We start from the raw sequence: 22,693 nt of genomic DNA, 5'->3' as shown, positions 1-22,693 counted from the left end.
TTATGCTGTGGGAAGAAAGGTAATACTGAGGTCACTTAAACCGGACACCCTCAACACCTCGACTGCACCTAGAAAATCAGTCCTTAAAGGTTATGAACAGAATGGGGCTGAGTGGGCAATGCTCTGCGCATCCATTGTTAAGGCAGCTGACTGGAGCCGTGGCGGTGGTGAGTGCCTGTTGTAGCAGCATTCTCCAAAGCCGTTGGTGGACACAGGTGGTGAGGGATGCTGTCAATCTGAAGGTGGAGTCATTTTTGGCCTTTTTGGCCTGTGGGACTCCAGAGGCAGCTGACAGGCACCGACAGGCCAAGCAGCTTTGGTGGTCACTGAGGCTCAAAATTGGGCTTTGAAGGAGTTCCTTGTGGCCATTGAAAACGACTTCCGGACGGTTACAAGGAACTTCTGGTCCACCATTCATTGTCTCAGGAGGGGGAAGCAGTGCACCATCAAGATTGTGTATGGTGGAAATGGGGCACTGCTGACCTCAACTTGGGATGTTGCGAGTCGATGGGAGAATATTTCGAAGACTTCAATTCCACCAAGAGCTCTTCCTGTGAAAAAGCAGATTCAGGGGACTCCGAGTTGGGCTCTCCTCTTTCTGCTGTTAGTAGTTGCCGAGTTGGTTAAAAAGCTCTTAAAGGACCTACGGTGTCGTGAAAAAGTATTTGCCTCCTTCGTAAGTTCTTATATTTTTTGCATAGTTTCCCCACTTTAAGATCATCAACCAAAAAATGTCAATATAAGAAATATAACCCAATTGAACTTAAAATGCGGTCTTTAAATGGTGATTTCATTTATTAAGGAAAAACAAAATCTATTCAAAGTAAAAGCAACGGCGGAAATCAAGCATTTTCTATAACAGGCAATGAGTCTTTCACATGTCTGTGGAGATATTTTGACCCACTGTTCCTTGCAAAAATTTAGGGTTTTCGAACATGAATGGCCTTTTTAAGGTCATGCCACAGCATTTCAGTGGGATTGAAGTCTGGAATTTGACTAGGCCACTCCAAAACCTTCATTAGTTTTTTTTTTAAGCCATTCAGAAGTTGAGTTGATGGTGTGTTTTGGATCGTTATCCTGCTGCAGAACCCAAGTGCGCTTCAGCTTGAGGTCACAAACTGATGGCTGAACATTCTGCTTCAGGATTTTCTGTTAAATCAATCACAGTCATTTGTCTAGGCCCAAGACCATCACACCACTGCCACGTTTTACTGTTGGTGTTTTGCTCTTTTTCTCAAATGCTGCGCTACATTTATGCCAGATGTCACTTTAATCTCATCGACATATTTAAAGTCTGGATATTTGTTTGAGACAGTAAAGAGTGAAAATAGTGACAGTGAGACATGTTGGAAGGTTTGTTGTTTAAAAAAAATCGACCTTTAGCCGGCTGTCATAACGTCAGAGGACGAGGGTCTCCTGGCCAAAAAATGTATGTGGCTTAATGTTCCAAAACTGCGTCCCTAAAGTTTATGAGAATGTCTCTTTTTTGCCCACTTACATCTCTGGAAATATTGGCCCAATATTTTTTTATGTATGCTAAGCGTTTCCTCTCCAAAGACAGTCACTAGGGAAAAAGGAACACGCTTTAAGATGCGATGTATAAAATACGAGGAAATACTGCCACGTTATAATATAGAAGAAGAAGACGACTCGCCTTTTATTGTCATGAACATGCATGCATGCACACAAAATTTGTTCTCTGCATTTAACCCATCACAGTGAACACATACACATGTTAGTGGTACACACTGGAGCAGCTGAAGTTGCCCGGGGAGCATTTCGGGAAATCAGTGTCTTGCTCAAGGACACCACAGCCGTGAGTCGGGGTCATGTCGGTGGATGGTCCAGTCGGGGTCTTGAACCTAGGTCCCCCACGGTGGTAGGCGATGATGTTAACCATTGGGCCACGGTAGCCCAGTATATTCCTTTGTCCAGTGCAGTGTATTATTATTTTTTTTTAATAATTTATTTTTTTCCTGAAAAGTCATTGAAGGTACCATGATTCCACCCGACTGCGACAATATATAAAATATAACTAAATACTGCCACTTAGTATCGTACATTCCTTTTTCCACACCAGCTATGCAGTGAATTTGGTGTCCACTTCTGCCACTGACGTCACACCAAGACATGGGGGGGTGTTTAGATTCTGGCAATGAAAAGGGGGCGTTCCAAAGGCAATTAGTTATTTACCACTTGCTCCAAAATGGATTGATATTATTGGAAATGACTGCCAGTTTAATATTCTTGAGCAAAGAATACATACAATCAACTCGTTAGTGAATTATAGACCATGAACACCCCATACTTACGTTAAGGCCTTTTCACACAGCACTTGGTTTTCTTGGTGTTCGCCGTGGCGAAGCGCACAAGTACAGCAGCGTCCCGGTCCATATTTGGAAGCAGCCTACTAGGAAGTAACAGGAAGGCTTCTCGTCCTGTTTGGGCTATTGCCATTGACACTCTGAAATCACTCCGCCAACTCCTCTCCTATTGGATGTCACAGCATCACAGCGATGTCACTCTCGAGTTGAATATATTTTAGCTCAAGGCACGTTGCGGCAAATAACCACTTTGCGCGTCACACTGAAGGCCTTTTCACACTTAGCAGTGTGCTGTGGAGGCGGGACCACAGAATGCTGTGTGGCGTTGTAGTGTGATGTGGCAAGAGGGCGTTTCCCATGAGAGCAACACGCTCTCGATTTAAAAATGTTTTATTCAAAAGCGGTGCCGTGGTGACATCAGTAAGCGCCTCCAATTGGAGAAGGGTTGGCAGAGTGATTTCTGAGTGCTATTTTGGCAGACTTGTACCGTAAACGGCATAGGGAATATGAAGGAAGTCATAATACAGTAAATGCGGTGTCCCAGTGTCCCAAGCTTCGGGACAATGGAAAAATGATGTACCAAGACATCTCTGCAGGAGGCTTTCAAACTGCTCCTGCACAGCCAGGAATACACCTCAAAGCGCTCTTCATGGAACTGGAGCTCACAAATGAGCTTGAAGTGCAACTAAACTCATTTTTGCTGAAAACATTTGTAAAGACAGAACAATGTGGTACTGAATTGTTGAGAAATGGCTTAAAACTCTTTTTCACCTTCTCAAATTTCCTGATTTTGTGGGTGGGCTAAAAACTAGCACCGTGATGTCACAGGGTTGAGGCGTATACCCCACTTTATAAAAATCAAGCGCCCTTATTCCATGGAGTGGCCATTTGGTGGAATTGCACTTCCTTGTTCATAAATAACATCACCCAGTTCTACCAGTATAGCTTGCAATTGGCCATGAAACTTCCCACAAAAAATACATGGAGTCGAATGTGTTTTGTGGGCAACGTGGCTTGGTGTCTAGAACCCGTACACATTGTGTTGCTAGGCAGCAGTAAAAGGGACGAGATCCGCCGCTCTGCGGCCCATTGTCAGCAGTTAGAGAAGCCACTGGAGGTCCAGCACAACAGTGTTAGTGACGTTAGCCTCACAGCCTCCCTCCCTCCTTCCCGGAGGGGAAAAATTCATCCAAGAGGACCGGAGATCGTTGCGCGGATTTGGAGGCTTATGGAGCACTATTCTGTGGCCACAGAAGCACGTTGTCCACTGAATTTCATGGTTTATGGTCATTATGCCGGCTCAGAGGCTGCTTCTCTGCAGCCCGTGAAAGCGTGTGATATCTCGGTCGCTGGAAAGGAGCCGTGAGAAAAGGAAGGTGATACGTGTATTTGCTTGATAGTAGAAGCAGGATTTTCAGAGCTCTCAGTGACACGCCCACAGCGTCTGCAAGCTTAAATAATTCCTCAATTGTTGACCATTTTGAAGCCTGATTGCATGTACTTTGCAATTCTTTAATTCATTCATTTGTTTGAGTCATTCATTCAGGCTTGTTAACAATATTCTTCTCTGTGACGTGTCAAATTTACAAGACTTTTTTTTTTCTCCTGTTTGGTCGCACTTTAAACTCTCGACCTGGCGTGCCAATTATGGCATTATTTTTGTGTGTTTCTGCTCATCTCCGCATCCTCCGTAAGGGTGTGTTCCAAGTACAGGGGGATCACACTCCTCAACTTCCTTGGTAAGGTCTGTTCATGGGTTCTGGAGAGGACGTTAAGTTGGGAAGATTCGAGAGGAGCAGACTGGTTTTCGTTTTGGCCGTGGAATAGCGGACCATCCTTGCACTCTCAGTAGGGTCCTGTAGGGTTCATGGGGGTTTGCCCAACAAGTCCATATGTGCTTTGTGATCTTGGAAAAGACGTTCGACTGTGTCCCTCGGGGGATCTCGTAGGGGGTGCTTCTGGTGTATGGGGTACAAGACCCCCTTTTATGAGCTTTTCAGTCCGCGTGTGACTGGTGTCAGAGCTTGGTTCACATTGCTGGCATTATGTCAAATTCTATAATATATTGTTTATTGCGTCATGGTCCATGAAGTGTTACAAGACAAAAATAGATATGGGAACACTTGGTTATTTTTGGACCATTTACAATGGAAATGTGATAAAATACATAATGTACCAATACTGTATTCTACCACCTGGTGGAAACAGGGCTTCAGTGCTTTATTCTGTTTATCTTTTACTATTAACAGTGTTGAACTCTTATTGTCTCTCGCTCTTGATTTGCAGTTTTTTTTCCCTATAAGCGTTATACAGTATACCAAAATGTGTATGTTATAATTGATGTTACCTGTAAAAGATATTTATGCAATTGGCTTTGGGTTTTTCAGGTTGTTATCCCTGTCCTGGGCCATATCTCAATCCAATAGCACTGGGAAGTCGCTGGCTAGCTTATGCTGAAAACAAGGTAATCTGACATGTAGACACACATGACCAAAATGATCCCGATTATTGGTATTACCAAAATGTTAACGGCATTACCAAAAGTAATTTTAACAAAAATTATAGGTGCACTGAATGCTTTACAATATGTTTGATTTTGAATTTTGAAAAAAAAAAATCAATAAACGTACATTTTGGCAATAGACATTTTAACAGTAACACACAGCTCCGCCCCTCTCTTCACCCATGCGGCCGCAAGTTCGATGACACGACCGCAAAGTCGATCATCGAACTGCGACCTAGGGTGTCCTGGTGCCAAGTGCACGTGTGGACACGCTTATGCTTGAACATGGTGTTCATTATGGACAATCCGTGATGACCACAGAAGTCCAATATCAGAACACTGCTCGGGTTCTGATCGGGTGGGCCGTTCCTCCCAATCACGCCCTTCCAGGTCTCAGTGTCATTGCCCACGTGAGCATTGAAATCCCCCGGCAGAACAATGGAGTCCCCAGCGTGAGCGCTCTCCAGCACCCCCTCCAAGGACTCCAAAAAGGGTGGGTACTCTGAACTGCTGTTTGGTGCCGGGGAGCAATAAGTATACCCACACCTGATCGACGCCTCTCACCGTGGGCAACTCCAGAGTGAAAGAGAGTCCAACCCCTCTCGAGAGGGCTGGTAACAGAACCCAAGCTGTGCGTGGAGGCGAGTCCGACTATACATAGTCGGAACTTCTCGACCTCAAACACCAGCTCGGGCTCCTTCCCTGCCAGAGAGGTGACATTCCACGTCCACAGAGCCAGCTTCTGTAGCCGGGGATGTTGTCATCATAAGGGGTCTTTGAGCTTTGTCTGGTCCCTCACCTAGGATCTGTTTGACATGGGTGACCCTGCCAGGGGCATAAAACCCCAGACAACTTAGCTCCTAGGGTCATTGGGACAAACAAACCCCTCCACCACGAGAAGGTGACGGCTCAAGGAGGGGCTAAAAAAAATTATATTTACAATACATGTATCTTTGTTCCTCTATTTATGCCAGTGAGGCAGAGTGACAAACAAATGAATGTTCTTCGATTAGATGGCGGAAAGTAAATACAGTAATTAATGTATCCACTTTTTGTGACATTTTTGTTTGTTGTTGTGCCATGAGATTTTTCAATTGTAGAATATGTTCCTTGGCTACATAAAGGTTGGAAATCACTGCTTTCGTCAGATCGTGTATTCTAATCAGTCAGGTCAAACCAACATTACATGACAGAAATAATCAGTGCTAACTTACTGTAATTAAATTACTTTATTTTTAATTAAATTACTTCACCCACACCGAAACTTTAGAGTATGATTCAACAGAATGGCGGCATGTTTACGTACAACCGTCCGTGCTACCGCTAGCTTGCTAGGCTACATAACGTTTTGTTGCCTGCTTGCGAGCGGTATCATATTAAAAGTACGGGAACATACCTCAAGCAAGCCTTAAACGAACGTCCTCTCCTGTCCTGAGCAACGGTGACCACCAACACACGTTTCCCCCCTTTTTGTCCTCATATTACAGTCTGCGCGATCCACTCTTGTTGTCGTCGCCACGGTAACACATGTATCCGGTCGCATTTGGGTTGACAAGATAAAGCCCAATGATCGTAAGAAACGGGATGTGGTGGTATCGGAATACAAGATTTTATTTCAGTAGGCTGACATCGTGAAAGAGCAAATTTGTCTTGTAGTCTGATCCGGGCATTACGTGTTTTTATTTATTTATTTTTTTTTGTAACTTTATAGGCCATCAGATATTTAATGCAGCCCTATGGGGGGCACAAGCCAGTGCAAACTGTAGGCCGGTCCCAAGCCCGGATAAATGCAGAGGGTTGCGTCAGGAAGGGCATCCGACTTAAAACTTTGCCAAACAAATATGAGCGTTCATCCAAAGAATTCCATACCGGATCGGTCGTGGGCCGGGTTAACAACGTCCTCCACCGGCGCCGTCAACCTGCAGGGTGCCGTTGGAAATTCAGCTACTGTGGGTCGAAGAAGAAGAAGAGGTGGAAAGCGGGTTCTTTGGCAGAAAGAGAAGAGGAAAGCACAGACCCTAGAACTGAATGTGGGGACTTTGAATGTTGGGACTATTACCGGAAAATCTCGGGAGTTAACATGATGATTAGGAGAAAGGTTGATATATTGTGTGTCCATTGTGTGTCCAGGAGACCAGGTGGAAAGGCAGTAAGGCTAGAAGTTTAGGGGCAGGGTTTAAATTATTTTACCATGGTGTCGATGGGGAGAGAAATGGAATCGGGGTGATGAGGCTGAAACTTGAAATTGAGGGTGTTATGTGTAATGTGATTAGTGGCTATGCGCCACAGGTAGGATGTGACCTAGAGGTGAAAGAGAAATTCTGGAAGGAGCTAGACAAGTAGTTCTGCGCATCCCAGACAGAGATTGCTGCAGATTGTAATGGACATTTTGGTGAAGGAAATAGGGGTGATGAAGAAGTGATGGGTAAGTACGGCATCCAGGAAAGGAACTTGGAGGGACAGATGGTGGTAGACTTTGCAAAATGGATGCAAATGGCTGGAGTGAACACTTTTTTACCAGAAGAGGCAGGAACATAGGGTGACCTACAAGAGCGGAGGTAGAAGCACGCAGGTGGATTACATTTTGTGCAGACGATGTAATCTGAAGGAGGTTACAGACTGTAAGGTAGTGGTTGGGGAGAGTGTGGGTAGACAGCATAGGATGGTGGTGTGTAAAATGACTCTGGAGGTGGAGAAGAAGATTAGGAAGACAAAGGCAGAGTAGAGAACCATGTGGTGGAAGCTGAGACAGGACAAGTGTTGTGCAGCTTTTCGGAAAGAGGTGAGACAGGCTCTCGGTGGACAGGAGGAGCTTCCAGAAGACTGGACCACTGCAGCCAAGGTGATCAGAGAGGCAGGCAGGAGAGTACTTGGTGTATCTTCTGGCAGGAAAGGAGAGAAGGAGACTTGGTGGTGGAACCTCACAGTACAGGAAATCATACAAGGAAAAAGGTTAGCTAAGAAGACGTGGGACACTGAGAGGACCGAGGAGAGGCGAAAGGAATCAGAATCAGAATCAGAATCATCTTTATTTGCCAAGTATGTCCAAAACATTGAGATGTGACACAGGGCAAAGGCCAAACAAGAGCCATATGATGACATGTATGGCAGGTTGGACACTAAAGAAGGATAAAAGGATCTATACAGGCTGGCCAGACAGAGGGATAGAGATGGGAAGGATGTGCAGCAGGTTAGGGTGATTAAGGATAGAGATGGAAATGTGTTGACTGGTGCCAGTAGTGTGCTAGATCGATGGTAAGAATACTTCGAGGAGTTGATGAATGAGGAAAATGAGAGCGAAAGGAGAGTAGAAGAGGGAAGTGTGGGATCAGCCCTGAGCCCCTTCCTGTTTGCAGTGGTGATGGATAGGCTGACAGATGAGGTTAGACTGGAATCCCCGTGGACCATGATGTTTGCAGATGACATTGTGATCTGCAGTGAAAGCAGGGAGCAGGTGGAGGAACAGTTAGAAAGATGGAGGCATGCACTGGAAAGCAGAGGAATGAAGATTAGCCGAAGTAAAACAGAATATATGTGCATGAATGAGAGGGGTGGTGGGGGAAGAGTGAGGCTACAGGGAGAAGAGATGGCAAGGGTGGAGGACTTTAAATACTTGGGGTCAACCATCCAGAGCAATGGTGAGTGTGGCCAGGAAGTGAAGAAACGGGTCCAAGCAGGTTAGAACGGGTGGAGGAAGGTTTCAGGTGTGTTATGTGACAGAAGAGTCTCTGCTAGGATGAAGGGCAAAGTTTATAAAACAGTGGTGAGGCCAGCCATGATGTACGCATTAGAGACAGTGGCACTGAAGAGACAACAGGAAGCAAAGCTGGAGGTGGCGGAAATGAAGATGTTGAGGTTCGCTCTCGGAGTGACCAGGTTGGATACAATTGGATGTCGTGATGGTAGACATGAGGGCAGTTGGTGTTCGAGAGGAGGATGCAGGAGATAGGCTTACATGGAAAAGGATGAGGCGCTGTGGCGATCCCTAACGGGACAAGCCCAAAGGAAAAGAAGAAGAAGAAGATTGGCCATCAGATATTTCCAATACTGCGTCAAAAGACGCTAAAAATAAACTAGCTTTTGGATTCAAAGATACTGTGCACGATGGCGACGCGGAGTCAATGTCTTTTGTGGAGCCAATCAATGACGTCATTGATCGGATCGGCAAATTATGACATTGAAGCCGATCAGCATAAAATGCTAATTATCGGCCGATACTGATCAGCCCGATAAAATCCTTGTAAAGTCTAGTTTTAACTAAAAGAGATGAGGATATTTTGAATCTGTTTGAAAGTGGGTCCTATTCAATCATTATAACGTAATGGGTCGCGGCGTTCATCTGTCGCACACATTTCGGCGACAGTGACTGCCGTTACAGTCAACATTATAAATATAGTTTTGTTGTATGCTTTTACATACTGTATTTACATGGCTTGCGGCGGATGCTGCAGCCATTTGGCTTGCTCGCTTCAAACTCGGAAATGCACTTTCAACAACGAAATTGCCCCGAACACTGTACAATTCTGGTTCTGAAATGCTTACGAATTTCTCCCCAAATAAATTGAAGCCATTTATTCCTGAACAGATCTGAGTTCGGCAGGTGACACAAAGTTCAAGCTTTGCACAAGACGCAGCCACATTGTCGCGCAGGCATTTTTCCTGAGATGAGTGGGTTGGTAATATCTCCGAAGTGGGCAGGTACTTGAATATTAATCAGCGAACCGACGTCACACCGTATACAATTTCAAATCCTGTTGTTTGCGAACAGTTTTGGTGTTCAAAGGCTATTGCATTCAATCGTTCAAACCGCATAGATTTCAAACTTAAATTAGGTCACAGACTTATTTTTACCTCTGTTCATATAACAATAAAAAAAATGGTTTCTGATGGAACAGGAAAAATAAACGAACAAAACAATCAAATCCACCAATAAAGTCAATGTTTGCTTTTGTTTCCTTTGATTTTGCAGTTAATCAGATGTCACCAATCTCGAGGAGGAGCTTGTGATGATAATGCACAATCTTATACAGCGACAGTGATCAATGCTGCTAAGGTAAGTGAATGATTTATTTACTTTTTTAGCTTTTTTTTTTTTTTTTTTGTGCACAGTAACATTTCCTACCTGCTGTGTATTTTTTTTTTCATTTTGTAATTCACTTTTTATTAGATTGTCTTTCAAAGTACATTAAGTACCTTACATATGCAGCATGTGCCCAAAAAATACACTCTTTCATTTTAAGGGAAAAACTTGTCGGTAAATAGATAAAATGATATATTTGTTTTCCCTTTAAACTACACAAATGATGTTACTACTAACATGTGAATACAAACCAATATTTACACATACACATTGCTGGCATCACGTCGAAACGTCCTATGTCAAAATTTAAAAAATTTCTTAGTTTTTCTGAAGTCGATACTATTGGTCAGTCCCCACGTGTGTGTTATTTTTACAAATTATGGACCAATCCAAAGTGTTGAAAATGGCTTGTTCTCTTTGACGCTGCAATGTTCGTGTTCATTGATATTCGTGCGATATTCATGTTCATTGACTGATTTCCTTTGAAATAGAAATCAAATTGAGTCGAGGTGAACTCTGTACAACAAGGGAGAGATCTCCTCTTACCATCTTATTTATTCCTTAGTGAAAGTCAAATATGGTTTAAAAGTTAACTCAATTTCCCCAGCAAAAAACTAATTGTTAAATGATTTGATTGACATACTTTTATTTTCTCCATTTTGTAAATGCCCATTGTCATGCCCATCCACCCTTTTAGTGTGACTCAGGCTTTCTTGTCTTAGCCATTTCCTTCTTGCTGGCTACCAACAAGATGTTGACTAATTGTTTGTCAATGTTTGACCAGTTCCAAGGGATATACTTCAAAAAGTTGCTTTCTTGATATACATTCAACCCTCATCGCGGGCGTGCTGGAGCCTATCCCAGCTGACTTTGGGCAGGAGGCGGGGTACACCCTGAACTTCGTCGACAGCCAATTGCAGGGCACATAGAAACCAAATAACCATTCGCACTCACATTCACACCTGTAGGCAATTTAGAGTCTTCAATTAACCTACCATACATGCTTTTTTTTGGGATGTGGGAGGAAACCGGAGTACCCGGAGAAAAACCACGCAGGCACGGGCAGAACAAGTAAACTCCACACAGGCGAGGAGTGATTTTAACCCGGGTCCTCAGAAGTGTGAGGCAGACGTGCTAACCAGTTGGGCAGCGTGCCGCCCAGTTGAGTTTTACCTTTGTTAATTTTATATCCTGATAGTCGATTGAATCGTTCAAATGATTGCATGAGTTTAGGTCTCGTGTGTGTCGGTTGCCCCGGGGAGACCAAAATGCCGCCGGCGTAGCAGTCCATTTATGTTCTCTCCCTTTAATGTTAATTCTTCGAATATCTTCATTTTGTCCGATACACTGGGCAAATGGTTCTCGTTATAGTACAAAGAGTAATGTTGATCATGCACAGCTGTGCCTCAAGCCCCTCTCTGGGTTGACACTATGGAGAACTATCTGTTGATTTTAATCCTAGCAGTGGTATTATCATATAGTGCCTGTAGTTTAGATAGATAGATAGATAGATAGATAGATAGATAGATAGATAGTACCTTCATACTTAACTGTTTTTCATTGAACCATATTTGACTGTTGGTATGATGTTCTTCTTCTGAAATGCTGTCCTACATTTATGCCAGATGTAACGAGACGCACACCATCCAAAAAGCTCAACTTTCATCTCATCAGTCTATATAATATTCTCCCAGTAGTTTTGGGAATCATTGAGATGTTTTTTTTTTTTTTTTTTTCCAAAAGTAAGACAAGCCTTTATGTTCTTTTTGGTCAGCAGTGGTTTTCACCTTGGAACTGTCATTTTTGCCCAGTCCCTTCCTTATTGTTGTGTCATGAAAACTGACCTTAACTGAGGCAAGGGAGGCCTTCAGCTCTTTAGAAGTTGTCCTGAATCATGACTGTTCTCATGGGCCATTCTTTGTGGGCCAGCCACTCCTGGGATGTTTCACCCACTGGTCCATGTTTTCTTTATGTGAGGATAATGGCTCTCCCTATGGTTCGCTGGAATCTTTTTTAACCCTTTCCAGACTGATAGATGTCAATGCCTGTATTTCTCGACTGTTGTGGAATTTCTTTGGATCCTGTCATTTTGTTGCAGCTTTTTTAGATCTTTTGTCCGACTTGATTTTGTCGGCAAGTGATTTCTTCATTGAACAGGAGGTGATCGGGCTTGGGTGTGATCAGTGAAAATGAACCAGAAATTGTAATTAGTCACAATTAATTCATGATTTAACAAGGAAGGTAATTACTTTTTCGCACATGGCCAGGTAACTCTGAATAGTTTTTTCCCCCTTAATATATTAAATAAACCTTTAAAAAGAGCATTTTAACTTTTCTTTGGTTATATTGGGAAACCATGCAAAAATATAAGAATTTGAGAAGGGGGCCAATACTTTTTCACGGCGTTGTATTTCACATAGGATGATGATGTCTTTAGACTTTGGGATGACTTTTTTTTAGCTTACGCATTATGTATATGCTTTTGTTAGCGATTTGACAAGTTTTGCCCTCCATCCTCTGGGTTGATCAATGGGTTTATTTGGTCGACATCTTAAAAGTCCCAAACTGCAGTGGTTAGAAAACACATTAGTGTTGATCAATCAGGGTCTGAATGCATTTGTTAATAATTGATGGTTCTTCTTGCAATTTACATGCACACACTGACACATACAAATGTGGGTGGACACATGGACAAAGACAACAGACACTTAGTGTGCTTGGTGGATTGGTGATGAGACAAGAGGATAGCCACAGACCTTTAAAAAAATAAAAACAAATAATAAATCAATTAAAAAGCTTGGCGCCACATTGTATTGACTGGGCCGCCTGAATGCCGGATTAGACTCTCCAGAGCCCCTGTTGGTGCTTGCATACACAGTCTCACGCATTGGAGTACATTAGGCAAACACGGTGGACTAGGCAAGATAGACCCCACTTAAGTAGCACTATCCTTTAATCGAGCCACAGAGGTGTGTTTGAGCCAGACACCCTGGCTGACCCTTAAACAGACTCAGAGGAAAACATGAACATGATGTTGCTCGTACACATTTTAAGCACAGATTGAGTGAATATACTTTCACTAGTGCACATACTTAGTCACATCCAGTGCACATCTCCCTGCCTCCAAAGACCCGCGAACCAGATGCTGTGAATATCAGGAAATTCAAAGTTTTTGCAACCAAAGACGAGAGTTACAGACCCTTTCTAAACAATTTGAATCCATCCATCCATCCATTTTCTGAGCCGCTTCTCCTCACGCGGGTCGCGGGCGCGCTGGAGCCCATCCCTGCTTTCATCGGGCAGGAGGCTGGGTACACCCTGAACTGGTTGCCAGCCAATCGCAGGGCACACATAAACAAACAACCATTCACACTCACATTCACACCTACGGGCAATTTAGAGTTGTCAATTAACCTAGCATGCATGTTTTTGGGATGCGGGAGGAACCCCGGAGAAAAACCACCCATGCATGGGGTAGAAAATGCAAACTCCACACAGGCTGGGCCGGGGATTGAACCCCGGTCCTCAGAACTGTGAGGCAGACGCTCTAACCAGTCGTCCACCGTGCCGCTTCCCGTCTTATTGCTTTATCCTAAATTAATTACAATTCTTATTTCATACATAAAGGTGTCATTTCTGACATATGAATGAACAAGTATTCATTTTGTGAAAGTGTCTGAACAGTTGCATGCCTTTATCGTTATTACGATTCCATAAAGAGTGTAATTGGTTTATGAGTAATTAGAATCAGAATCAGAAGCATCTTTATTTTGCCAAGCATGTCCAAGAAACACACAAGGACTTTGTCTCCGGTAATTGGAGTCGCTCTAGTACGACAACAGGCTCTCAATTGACAGAGAACGCTTTTGAGACATAAAGACATTGAGAAAAACACTGAGCAATAAAAGGTTGCTAGTAATCTGGTAATGCCGGTACATACAATTAGGATTATTTATGCACTTGTATCTGCAGAGTTTGAAGGGCAACACGTAAATTGTGCAATTCACACAATTTTTATCACGCTGTTTGTTTTGACTTTTATGCACTTTTGTCTTACTGTTATAAAAAGAAGTGTATTTCAGTGGTCCACCACCATTTGCTCTGTCAGTAAGGATTGCTTTTACTATGAATGCCTAAAATGTTAACCCATCAATATTTTTTGGAAAATAGGACTTCAAGCGTGGCTGTTACCCATATAAAACTAAGGCGGCATAAAGAAATTGCTTTATGAATATTATTATTTATTTTTATTGTTTTTTTTTACAAATGTACTTACTGTTATTGATCAAATTAGATGAAAATGACCCTTAAATGCTAACTGTCACTGTTTATTGTTTTTCCCTTTAGACTCTAAAGACGGGTCTAACCATGGTTGGAAAGGTTGTGACCCAGTTGACTGGTACCCTCCCAGCAAGTGCATCAGACGATGAAGGCTCCCCTCACAACATGAGTCGTCGTAGCCATCATAACGCCGGTGTGGTCACAGTCATTGACACAGATAGTGTTGGTGAAGGACAGGTCCGTCCATTTTTCTTTTGCTTCTGGTGATTGTGAAAGGCCTGATTCCCTTCCTGTTTTTCCTAATATTGCATGAAAACTTTATTATTATTATGATTATTATTATGACTATTATTATACAGACAGCATAGGATGGTTGGTGTGCAAGATGACTGGTGGTTGTAAGGAAGCTTAATAAGACAAAGGCAGAGGAGAGAACAGGGTGGCCGAATGGTCTTATAATATCACCCCTGCGCAACACACATTGGCAATTGCACCGGTGTACCTAATTAGGTGGCCATTAAATTTATATTCAAGGGATTCAAGGAATTTTATCGTCGTACCAACACACATTAACACATGATATGGCACGCACGGCCGTCACCCTCGTGAGAATAAGCGGTACGGAAAATGTATGGACTGATGGTATAAAATTCCATACCCGAGGTCCCAGAATAGTCCAATAAGTCCCAAGACTTGTGACGATATACTACTATTCTTCATTAAAAATCACTTTATTTCTTTCATGATTTTTGTTATATTCTAGTTTCTAGAGCTGGTGCATTTGGGGTTTTTGTTTGCTGTAAGCTATAATCATTAAATTTATGCCTATATATATCAATCCATCCATTTTCTTTACCGCTTATCATTACTAGGGTCGCGGGCTGCTGGAGCCTATCCCAGCTATCTTCGGGTGGGAGGCGGGGTACACCCTAAACTGGTCGCCAGCCAATCGCAGGGCACGTAGAAACAAACAACCATTTGCACACACATTCACTCTTACAGGCAATTTAGAGCCTTCAATCAAACTACCACGCATGTTTTTGGGATGTGGGAGGAAACCGGAGTGCCCGGAGAAAACCCACCCAGGCACAGGGAGAACATACAAACTCCACACAGGCGGGGCCGGGATTTGAACCCCGGTCCCCAGAACTGTGAGGCAGATGTGCTAACCAGTCACCACCGTGCCGGCCTGCATATATATATATATATATATTTGAAAAAAATCATGAAATATTTTACTCTGAGTGTGTGTAGTGCATCTCTATGAGTTTTCCCTTTTTTAATTGAGCTACCTTACTAGATTAAGCTTTTGACACAATTGTGTGTCAAACATGCGCGTGTGAGTCCATTTGACAAGTGCGTGTGAGTGTGTTTGATATGCGAACCTGAGCATGTGGGATAAATGTGCGAGCGCCTCGGACATGCGCGTGAATGTGTTTGACAAGTATTCATGACTGCATTTGACAAGCAAGCGTGGGTGCGTTTGACAAGCGTGTGTAAGCGCGTTTGACAAGCCCGGATAAGAGCGTTTGAGGAGTGTTTATAGAGCAAGACATTCAATCGTGCGTATGAGAGCGTTTCAATTGTGTTTAATAGAAGATTTGTTTATGCGTGAAAACATTTCAGTATTATGTATGGAACGACCGGAGTCAGAGTTTGGTCCGCATAACCCGCAGTAAGTCGGACTGGTTTCCGGTGAGGGTCGGACTCCGCCAAGGCTGCGGCGAGTCGGGGGGCAATAATTATACCCACACCTGCTCGGCGCTTCTCACCATGGGCAACTCCAGAGTGGAAGAGAGTCCAACCTCTCTCGAGAGGCCTGGTACCAGAGCCCAAGCTGTGTGTCCCAAGAGGCGAGTCCGACTATATCTAGTCAGAACTTCTCGACCTCACACACCAGCTCGGGCTCCTTCCCTGCCAGAGAGGTGATATTCCACGTCCCTAAAGCCAGCTTCTGTAGCCGGGGATCTGATTGCCCATCTCACACGGATCTCGACCCCTATGGCCCCTCCCACAGGTGATGAGCCCATGGGAAGGCGGACCCACGTTACTCTTCCGGGGTGCGCCCCATGGGTGCAGGCCCGGCCACCAGGCGCTCGCCTTCGAGCCCCACTTCCAGGCCTGGCTGCAGAGGGGGGGCCCCGGTTACCCGCGTCTGGGCAAGGGAAAACGTCTTCCTGAATTGTTTGTCATCATAGGGGTTTTGCTTGGACCCGTTTCTTCACTACCACACTCACCATTGATCTGGACTGTTGACCCCAAGTATTTAAAGTCCTCCACCCTTGCTATCTCTTCTCCCTGTAGCCTCACTCTACCCCTTCCACCCCTCTCATTCATGCACACATATTCTGTCTTACTTTGGCTAATCTCCTTTCCACCACCTCCCTGATTTCACTGCAGATCACAATTTCATCTGCAAACATCATGGTCCACGGGGGATTCCAGTCTAACCTCATCTGTCAGCCTTAACTACTCAATGATCAGGGTCAGTGATGTTTCCTGATGATATGAAGATTGGCAGGAGTAACAATATGAGCTTGAAAAATTCCTGGATATTTTAAATGGACCTCCTGCCTGTTGCATGTCTGTAACCTTTGCATTTGTTTTGCTAGTAGGGATTGTCTTTTAGAACAGTTTTGCACTTGTGCAATTTTGTATTAATATTGCTAAAATGCTAACATGCTAAGTGTCGGTATGCTAACATTTAGCAGTTTTGCAGCCTAAGCACAGACAACACACGCTGATCGGTAAGGATTTTACATTGTGCCCGGTGGTCAGGTACTACACTGAAAGAGAATAGCTTGCAGTTGATATGCTAATAAAAGGTAAAAGAGAAAAGTAAGTAGCTAAAGTACTGAAGCAGTTTTTTTTTTTTTTTTTTTTTTTTTATTGTGCCCCTGTGATCAAATACTAAGATGATTTTCATTGGTGTGCTAACACATAGCAATATGTCATCCTGAATACAGGAATGAAAATGGTTAATCGATGATGATTTTGCATTGTGCCCAGTGGTCAGGTAACATTTTGAAAGACTATCGTGCAAATGCTACCGTGCAAATAGTTGGTATGCTAATAAATAGCAAAATAGTATAAAAAGGGCTGTGGCAGATTGCTAAGGATTTTACTGTACATTTTGCCATGTGGTCACGCACTAAGTCGAATGATTAGTGCTAAAATGTTAACCTGTTAACAGATGGAATGCTAACTTGTAGCAAGATGTCATCTTGAATACAGAAAGCACAAAGGTAGATCAAGACATAATGTTACATTGTGTGTTGTAATCTGTTAGAATTTTGGAAAATAAAAGATCAAATACTAATAGTTGGTATGCTAAAAAATGGCAATACGTATAGCAATAGAGCAGACCCATGAGGAATATACATCATGCCAGTAGTGTGGGTCTCAATTCAAATAACTAATGTGTCAAGTTTGAAATGGCATTTTGTGTCTGATGCGTGAGAATCTCAGGGCATTAAATCGCAACTGAGCTGTTCTGGTTGCCTGAAACCTGCTGCACACTCACAAGCTAACTGAAATAGAGCTCGATGGAAAACTGCGACTGTATCAGGTTTTGAGGCGCCACATACACTATGTTGTACTGTATCAATTTTATTCTTCAAATTCCTGGATGGTCTTTATTTTACTTAAAGACCATCCCTTAACACCACATATCTCCCACTGACAATGCCATGCTTTCGTCCATTCCAAAGAAATAATTATTCTGCCTCCAACAAATAACAACAAAAAAAAACAAGGCCTCCTTGGCTGTTAGGCAGCTCCACTATCACTGATGTTCCTGTTCCGGCGGCACGGTGGTCGACTGGTTAGAGCGTCAGCCTCACAGTTCTGAGGACCCGGGTTCAATCCCCAGCCCCGCCTGTGTGGAGTTTGCATGTTCTCCCCGTGCCTGCGTGGGTTTTCTCCGGGCACTCCGGTTTCCTCCCACATCCCAAAAAAACATGCATTAATTGGGGACTCTAAATTGCCCGTAGGTGTGAATGTGAGTGCGAATGGTTGTTTGTTTGTATGTACCCTGCAATTGGCTGGCAACCAGTACAGGGTGTACCCCGCCTCCTGCCCGATGACAGCTGGGATAGGCTCCAGCACGCCCGTGACCCTAGTGAGGAGAAGTGGGTCAGAAAATGGATGGATGTTCCTGTTCCGTTATTATAATTATTTTGGTTATTCTTTTGTAGAAAAGCACAAACACACACAGACACACACACACACACACACACACTCTTACTCGCGTGCGCACACATGCACGCACAGACTGCTTTTGAATAGCTGATGTAAAGGAGAGTCAACAACATACAGTGGATGTAAAAAGTCACACTCCTGTTCAATTAATCATTAATGTGACCTATAATCTGTCCAAATTATCTGAAAAAAAAAAGAGAATGTCAAGAGTTGAAGTAAAGAATAAACAACCGAATATCGCCGTGTTCACATGAAGCCTGGTAATTGAGTGAGAAGCCCAAACTGAATGAAAATACTCCATATAAACACCTCAATCGGAGTGAACAGGCCAAATCCGTTTCCATTCGGATTCACAGTGGTGGAATATTCCTTTTGCCAAACCGATCACAATACATTTTTTGCGATGTGAAATGGAATGGTGTCGGGCTGTGATGTAAACGCACGATGACATCATTGTTTAGTTACGCACTTGAAAACGTGCCAGCGTCCTATCAGAGCTCGTCTGCAACAGAGACGTCTTGAACTACTTGTAAATTGTTTTTGTCATTGTTTTGCTTGAATACAGTACAATTGTAAAACCCATCGCAACCACTGTCCAAAATAGACGGCTAAACTCGATCTTGATAAATTACGTGATTACTCCACTGTGGCACAGTCAAACTGTAAACTGTTCCGGCATAAAAGCAATACACATTCTCCATTCTGCTTGACCTAACAGCCGAACAGGACATGCTTAAATAAATGTGTCACGTCTGTAAAACGGCTATTAAATGTAGTGCACATGTATACACCAGATCTGAATAGATCACGTTACATGTAAACAGGTGACCAGAGCTCTTCAATCACAATAAAAATAAATCAATAAAAATAACCAAAAAAAGTCTGCATGGAAACCCGGCTAATGCGGTTGCAAAAGTGTGCACACAGTCTTATAACTCGGAATGTGGCTTTTTGCAGAACTAACCAATCACATTCAAACTCATGTTAAATGGGAATCAGCTCACATCTGCCACCATTTAAAATGTCTTTGCTTCATTCCAAAGAAAGTTCAAGTGTTGTAGTAGACGTTTCCTGACCTTCTTGCAGTCACATCTTAAAGCGCCAGCCGTGGTCCACAGAGAGCTTCCACAGCATCGGTCATTGTTCAAAGGTATCAGTCAGGAGAAAGGTCCGAAATAAGTTTCAAGGCATTACATATGCCGTGGGACACAGTCGATACGGCACAACAGTGACATGACCACGAACTGGATATTCCTCCAAAATTGATGAAAAGACGAGATGAAAATTGGTCGGGGAGGGTACCAAGAGGCTGACGGCACAATTGAAAGAGCTGCGGGAATTTCTGGGATCAATCCCAATCTCCCATCTTCTTCATATGTCTGTGCTGGCAAGAAGAGAGCCTAATATTACCAAGAAAAACATCCAAGCCCGGCTACATTTAGCCTTGTGAAACCTTGCCTTGTGCTCCATTTATTTTTCAACTTAAAACATTTCAATTTGAATTTTGATTGAGTTTTACAGGCTGGCACGGCGGGCGACTGGTTAGCACATCTACCTCACAATTCTGAGGACCTGGGTTCAAATCTGGCCTCGCCTGTTTGGAGTTTGCATTTGTTTTGTTTTTTCCGGATACTCCGGTTTCCTCCCAGATCTCAAACACATGCATGGTAGCTTAATCGGAGACTCTAAATTGTCTGTAGGTGTGAATGTGACTGCGAATGGTTGCTTGTCTATAGGTGCCCTGCGATTGGCTGGTGACCAGTTCACAAGCAAAATCTTTACATATGGCAAAGTCAAATTTGATGGTATAATTTGAAGAATGTAATTTGATTTGGACTCGTGTGTGCATGTGTATCGGTCCGTTTCACTTTTTGTGTGTACTCGCTGCAGGTCTTGGTGAGCGAGGACTCAGAAGGCGAGGGATTGGTGGCTCATTTTCCAGCTCATGAGAAACCCATATCCTGCATGCAATTCAATCCCAATGGTAAGACGCACCCACAGTCATCCATTTATTTTTTGAGGAAGGAAGTGACATTGGAGTTCAGCGGCAGAGTAAAATGGAGCGGCATTTGCTTGCATTTTGGCGCTGATGTCGCTGTGCCTGCTCATAAATGCAAAGACGTTACGTTCAAGTGTTAGCCGGAAGCATATTCTTCTCTTTTATCTTGTGATCTATTCATTGTGCCTGTGGCGTTGGCAATAAAGCTCTATTCTATTCTTTTTTTTAAACATGTAAGTGAACCCACACTATTCGCAGGGAATAGGGATTGAGTCCTGCTGCAGACAGCGGAAGTCTGTGAAAAATGATCAATGATCAAAATAAGCTTGGAATTATCGAGCATCAACACAATGTGTCTCGCTTGAACACGACCATGAACCCGTGGTACGTGAACGACTGTACAAAGAAACAAACTGCCATTGTGAGGCTCATCAGTCGTATCAGCGAGCGTAATACACTTTTTCGGAATACAGGCAAATTGTAACAGCAACGTTAAGTCGGTGGGCTTTTAGTACCTGCGTTGGCTGAGAAGTAAAACAGTCACTTCCACTTTTTGCCTTGCATGAGGCATGTTCAAGGATTGCCAACAAAACAGATCTCAAATGCAGATGAAAAAAAACAGCAATGGATTAAACAACACCAACATTCCACAAGATGGCACTAAAGTAATACTCTTATTGCTTTGGCCTGAGCACAAAAACAGCAACACAAAAGTTTTTTTCCCCCAGCAAATAATGGAGGATCATTTCCCCAGTATGCCACAAATACGGCGTGGTTCACTGTACATGAATTTAAACAACTAAATTCGTTTTTATTTTTGATCCGAATACAACATATACTTCAACAAAGAACCCACAATGCGGCCTGGTGACACTGCTTCGTAGGACTGTTGATGCTAATGTCAGTGCCTGTGTCCGTGCTCGCTGCAACATGTTTTGCATTAGTGTCACACTGTAGGCCTTAACTGCTTTGGTGATAAGCTAAAATCATGCGCAGTTGTTTTTGCTGTCGATAGACAACCCCGATTCCAGTGAAGTTGGGACGTTGTGTTAAACATCAATAAAAACAAAATACAATCAGAGTGAATATGTTCTTTTGTGATACAGTACACAATTGTAAAAATGGAAAATGATTTGCATCACGATGCTTTAGTTAAAACACTGTACGTTCACACTGTGACAATATGCAATTTAGTTTGTTTTGTAATATAAGAAGAAAGATAAATTGTGTTAGAGCTGCAAGGAATGCAGTTCTGACTACAAATTTATTGACGTCCTTTCACCATTGTTCCTGTCATGCTGCGTTGTGTGTTTTTTGTTTGCACATTCAACCCTGTTTTTGTTTTAATTCCTCTTTTAAAAAGCAATTCAAGCAGCCAGTTTTTCCTCATCTTTTTGAGATTGTAAGACGAAAGCTGCCGCTTGGCTGCTAGTGTGCTGAATGAGCGGCAACAATGGGGAAATGAAATGCCAGTATTTGGAACTTTGACCTCGTTCGTTTTTGGACCGGTGAACTTCGTTAAAAATGTGGAATTATGAACTGAACTGATCCATTTTCGGAACGATGAGCTGAACTTTGAACCAGTTTGCATCGAAAATGAACTTTCCCAACACTGAGCCTGTATGATTTCACATCGCATGATATATCGCAGGTTTAAAAAAAAAAAAAAAAAAATCGCAATGTCATTTTTTTCCAATACATATTTTGGACAGAGAAGATGGTTCAGAAAGTGAGGTTGGCCATCTACATTAAGATTGAAAGAGAAACTTTAAACGGTGCTTCCGACAGCACCTCGCTAACCCCGACCAGCCTCAAGTGAACTGAATGGGATATTAATGAGGGAGTTTCCACCAATTGACTGCTGTTGATGGGCAGAAGTCGCTCTGCAAGGCTGCTGCTTCGTTGCATTGTTTTGTTTTGCTTGTCTTTAATGATGTTTCGTGACTGCTAACTGTCCAGGACTACTGTTGACCAGGACACTCTTCCAGGGAGATTTTATATATTTTTTTTATCTCAATGCACACATCTATTTGATACTGTTTTTGCGTGTACCAAAAAGTCAAAACAAAGACATTTCGTCCATGAAAGTGAACTCTGTCACTCAACTATTCTCCCGAGTATCTGAGGTTCTGCGCTCAATGAACGAGCTCAACGTGCCGACAAAGGTAGGAGTTAAACCATGCCTGGAAATCCCAACACTTTGACTGGGAACTATTATGTCAGAAACTCCTGCGGCTTGTGTGCATTGGAGACTGTACAGAGAGAGGACCACTGGAAGCCACTTCTGAGTCTGGCAGCTGGTGCTT

At 43.2% G+C, this 22,693-nt stretch overlaps 1 protein-coding gene across 8 annotated transcripts in view; it reads left to right on the top strand.

Annotated features, from left to right (window-relative positions):
- Window positions 1-22,693, top strand: part of bcas3 (BCAS3 microtubule associated cell migration factor) — a 403,546-nt gene that overhangs the window by 50,454 nt on the left and 330,399 nt on the right. For all 8 annotated transcript variants that reach the window (XM_061781698.1, XM_061781697.1, XM_061781693.1 and 5 more), the window contains 4 exons: window positions 4,712-4,788; window positions 9,797-9,880; window positions 14,255-14,425; window positions 20,279-20,372. In XM_061781698.1, coding sequence (XP_061637682.1) covers window positions 4,712-4,788; window positions 9,797-9,880; window positions 14,255-14,425; window positions 20,279-20,372 — 426 coding nt within the window. The remainder of the gene's footprint in view (window positions 1-4,711; window positions 4,789-9,796; window positions 9,881-14,254; window positions 14,426-20,278; window positions 20,373-22,693) is intronic.

This window comes from Phyllopteryx taeniolatus, chromosome 8 (genome assembly GCF_024500385.1).
Source record: "Phyllopteryx taeniolatus isolate TA_2022b chromosome 8, UOR_Ptae_1.2, whole genome shotgun sequence".
Lineage (NCBI taxonomy): Eukaryota > Metazoa > Chordata > Actinopteri > Syngnathiformes > Syngnathidae > Phyllopteryx > Phyllopteryx taeniolatus.
This window is presented reverse-complemented; position numbering and strand designations above follow the sequence as displayed.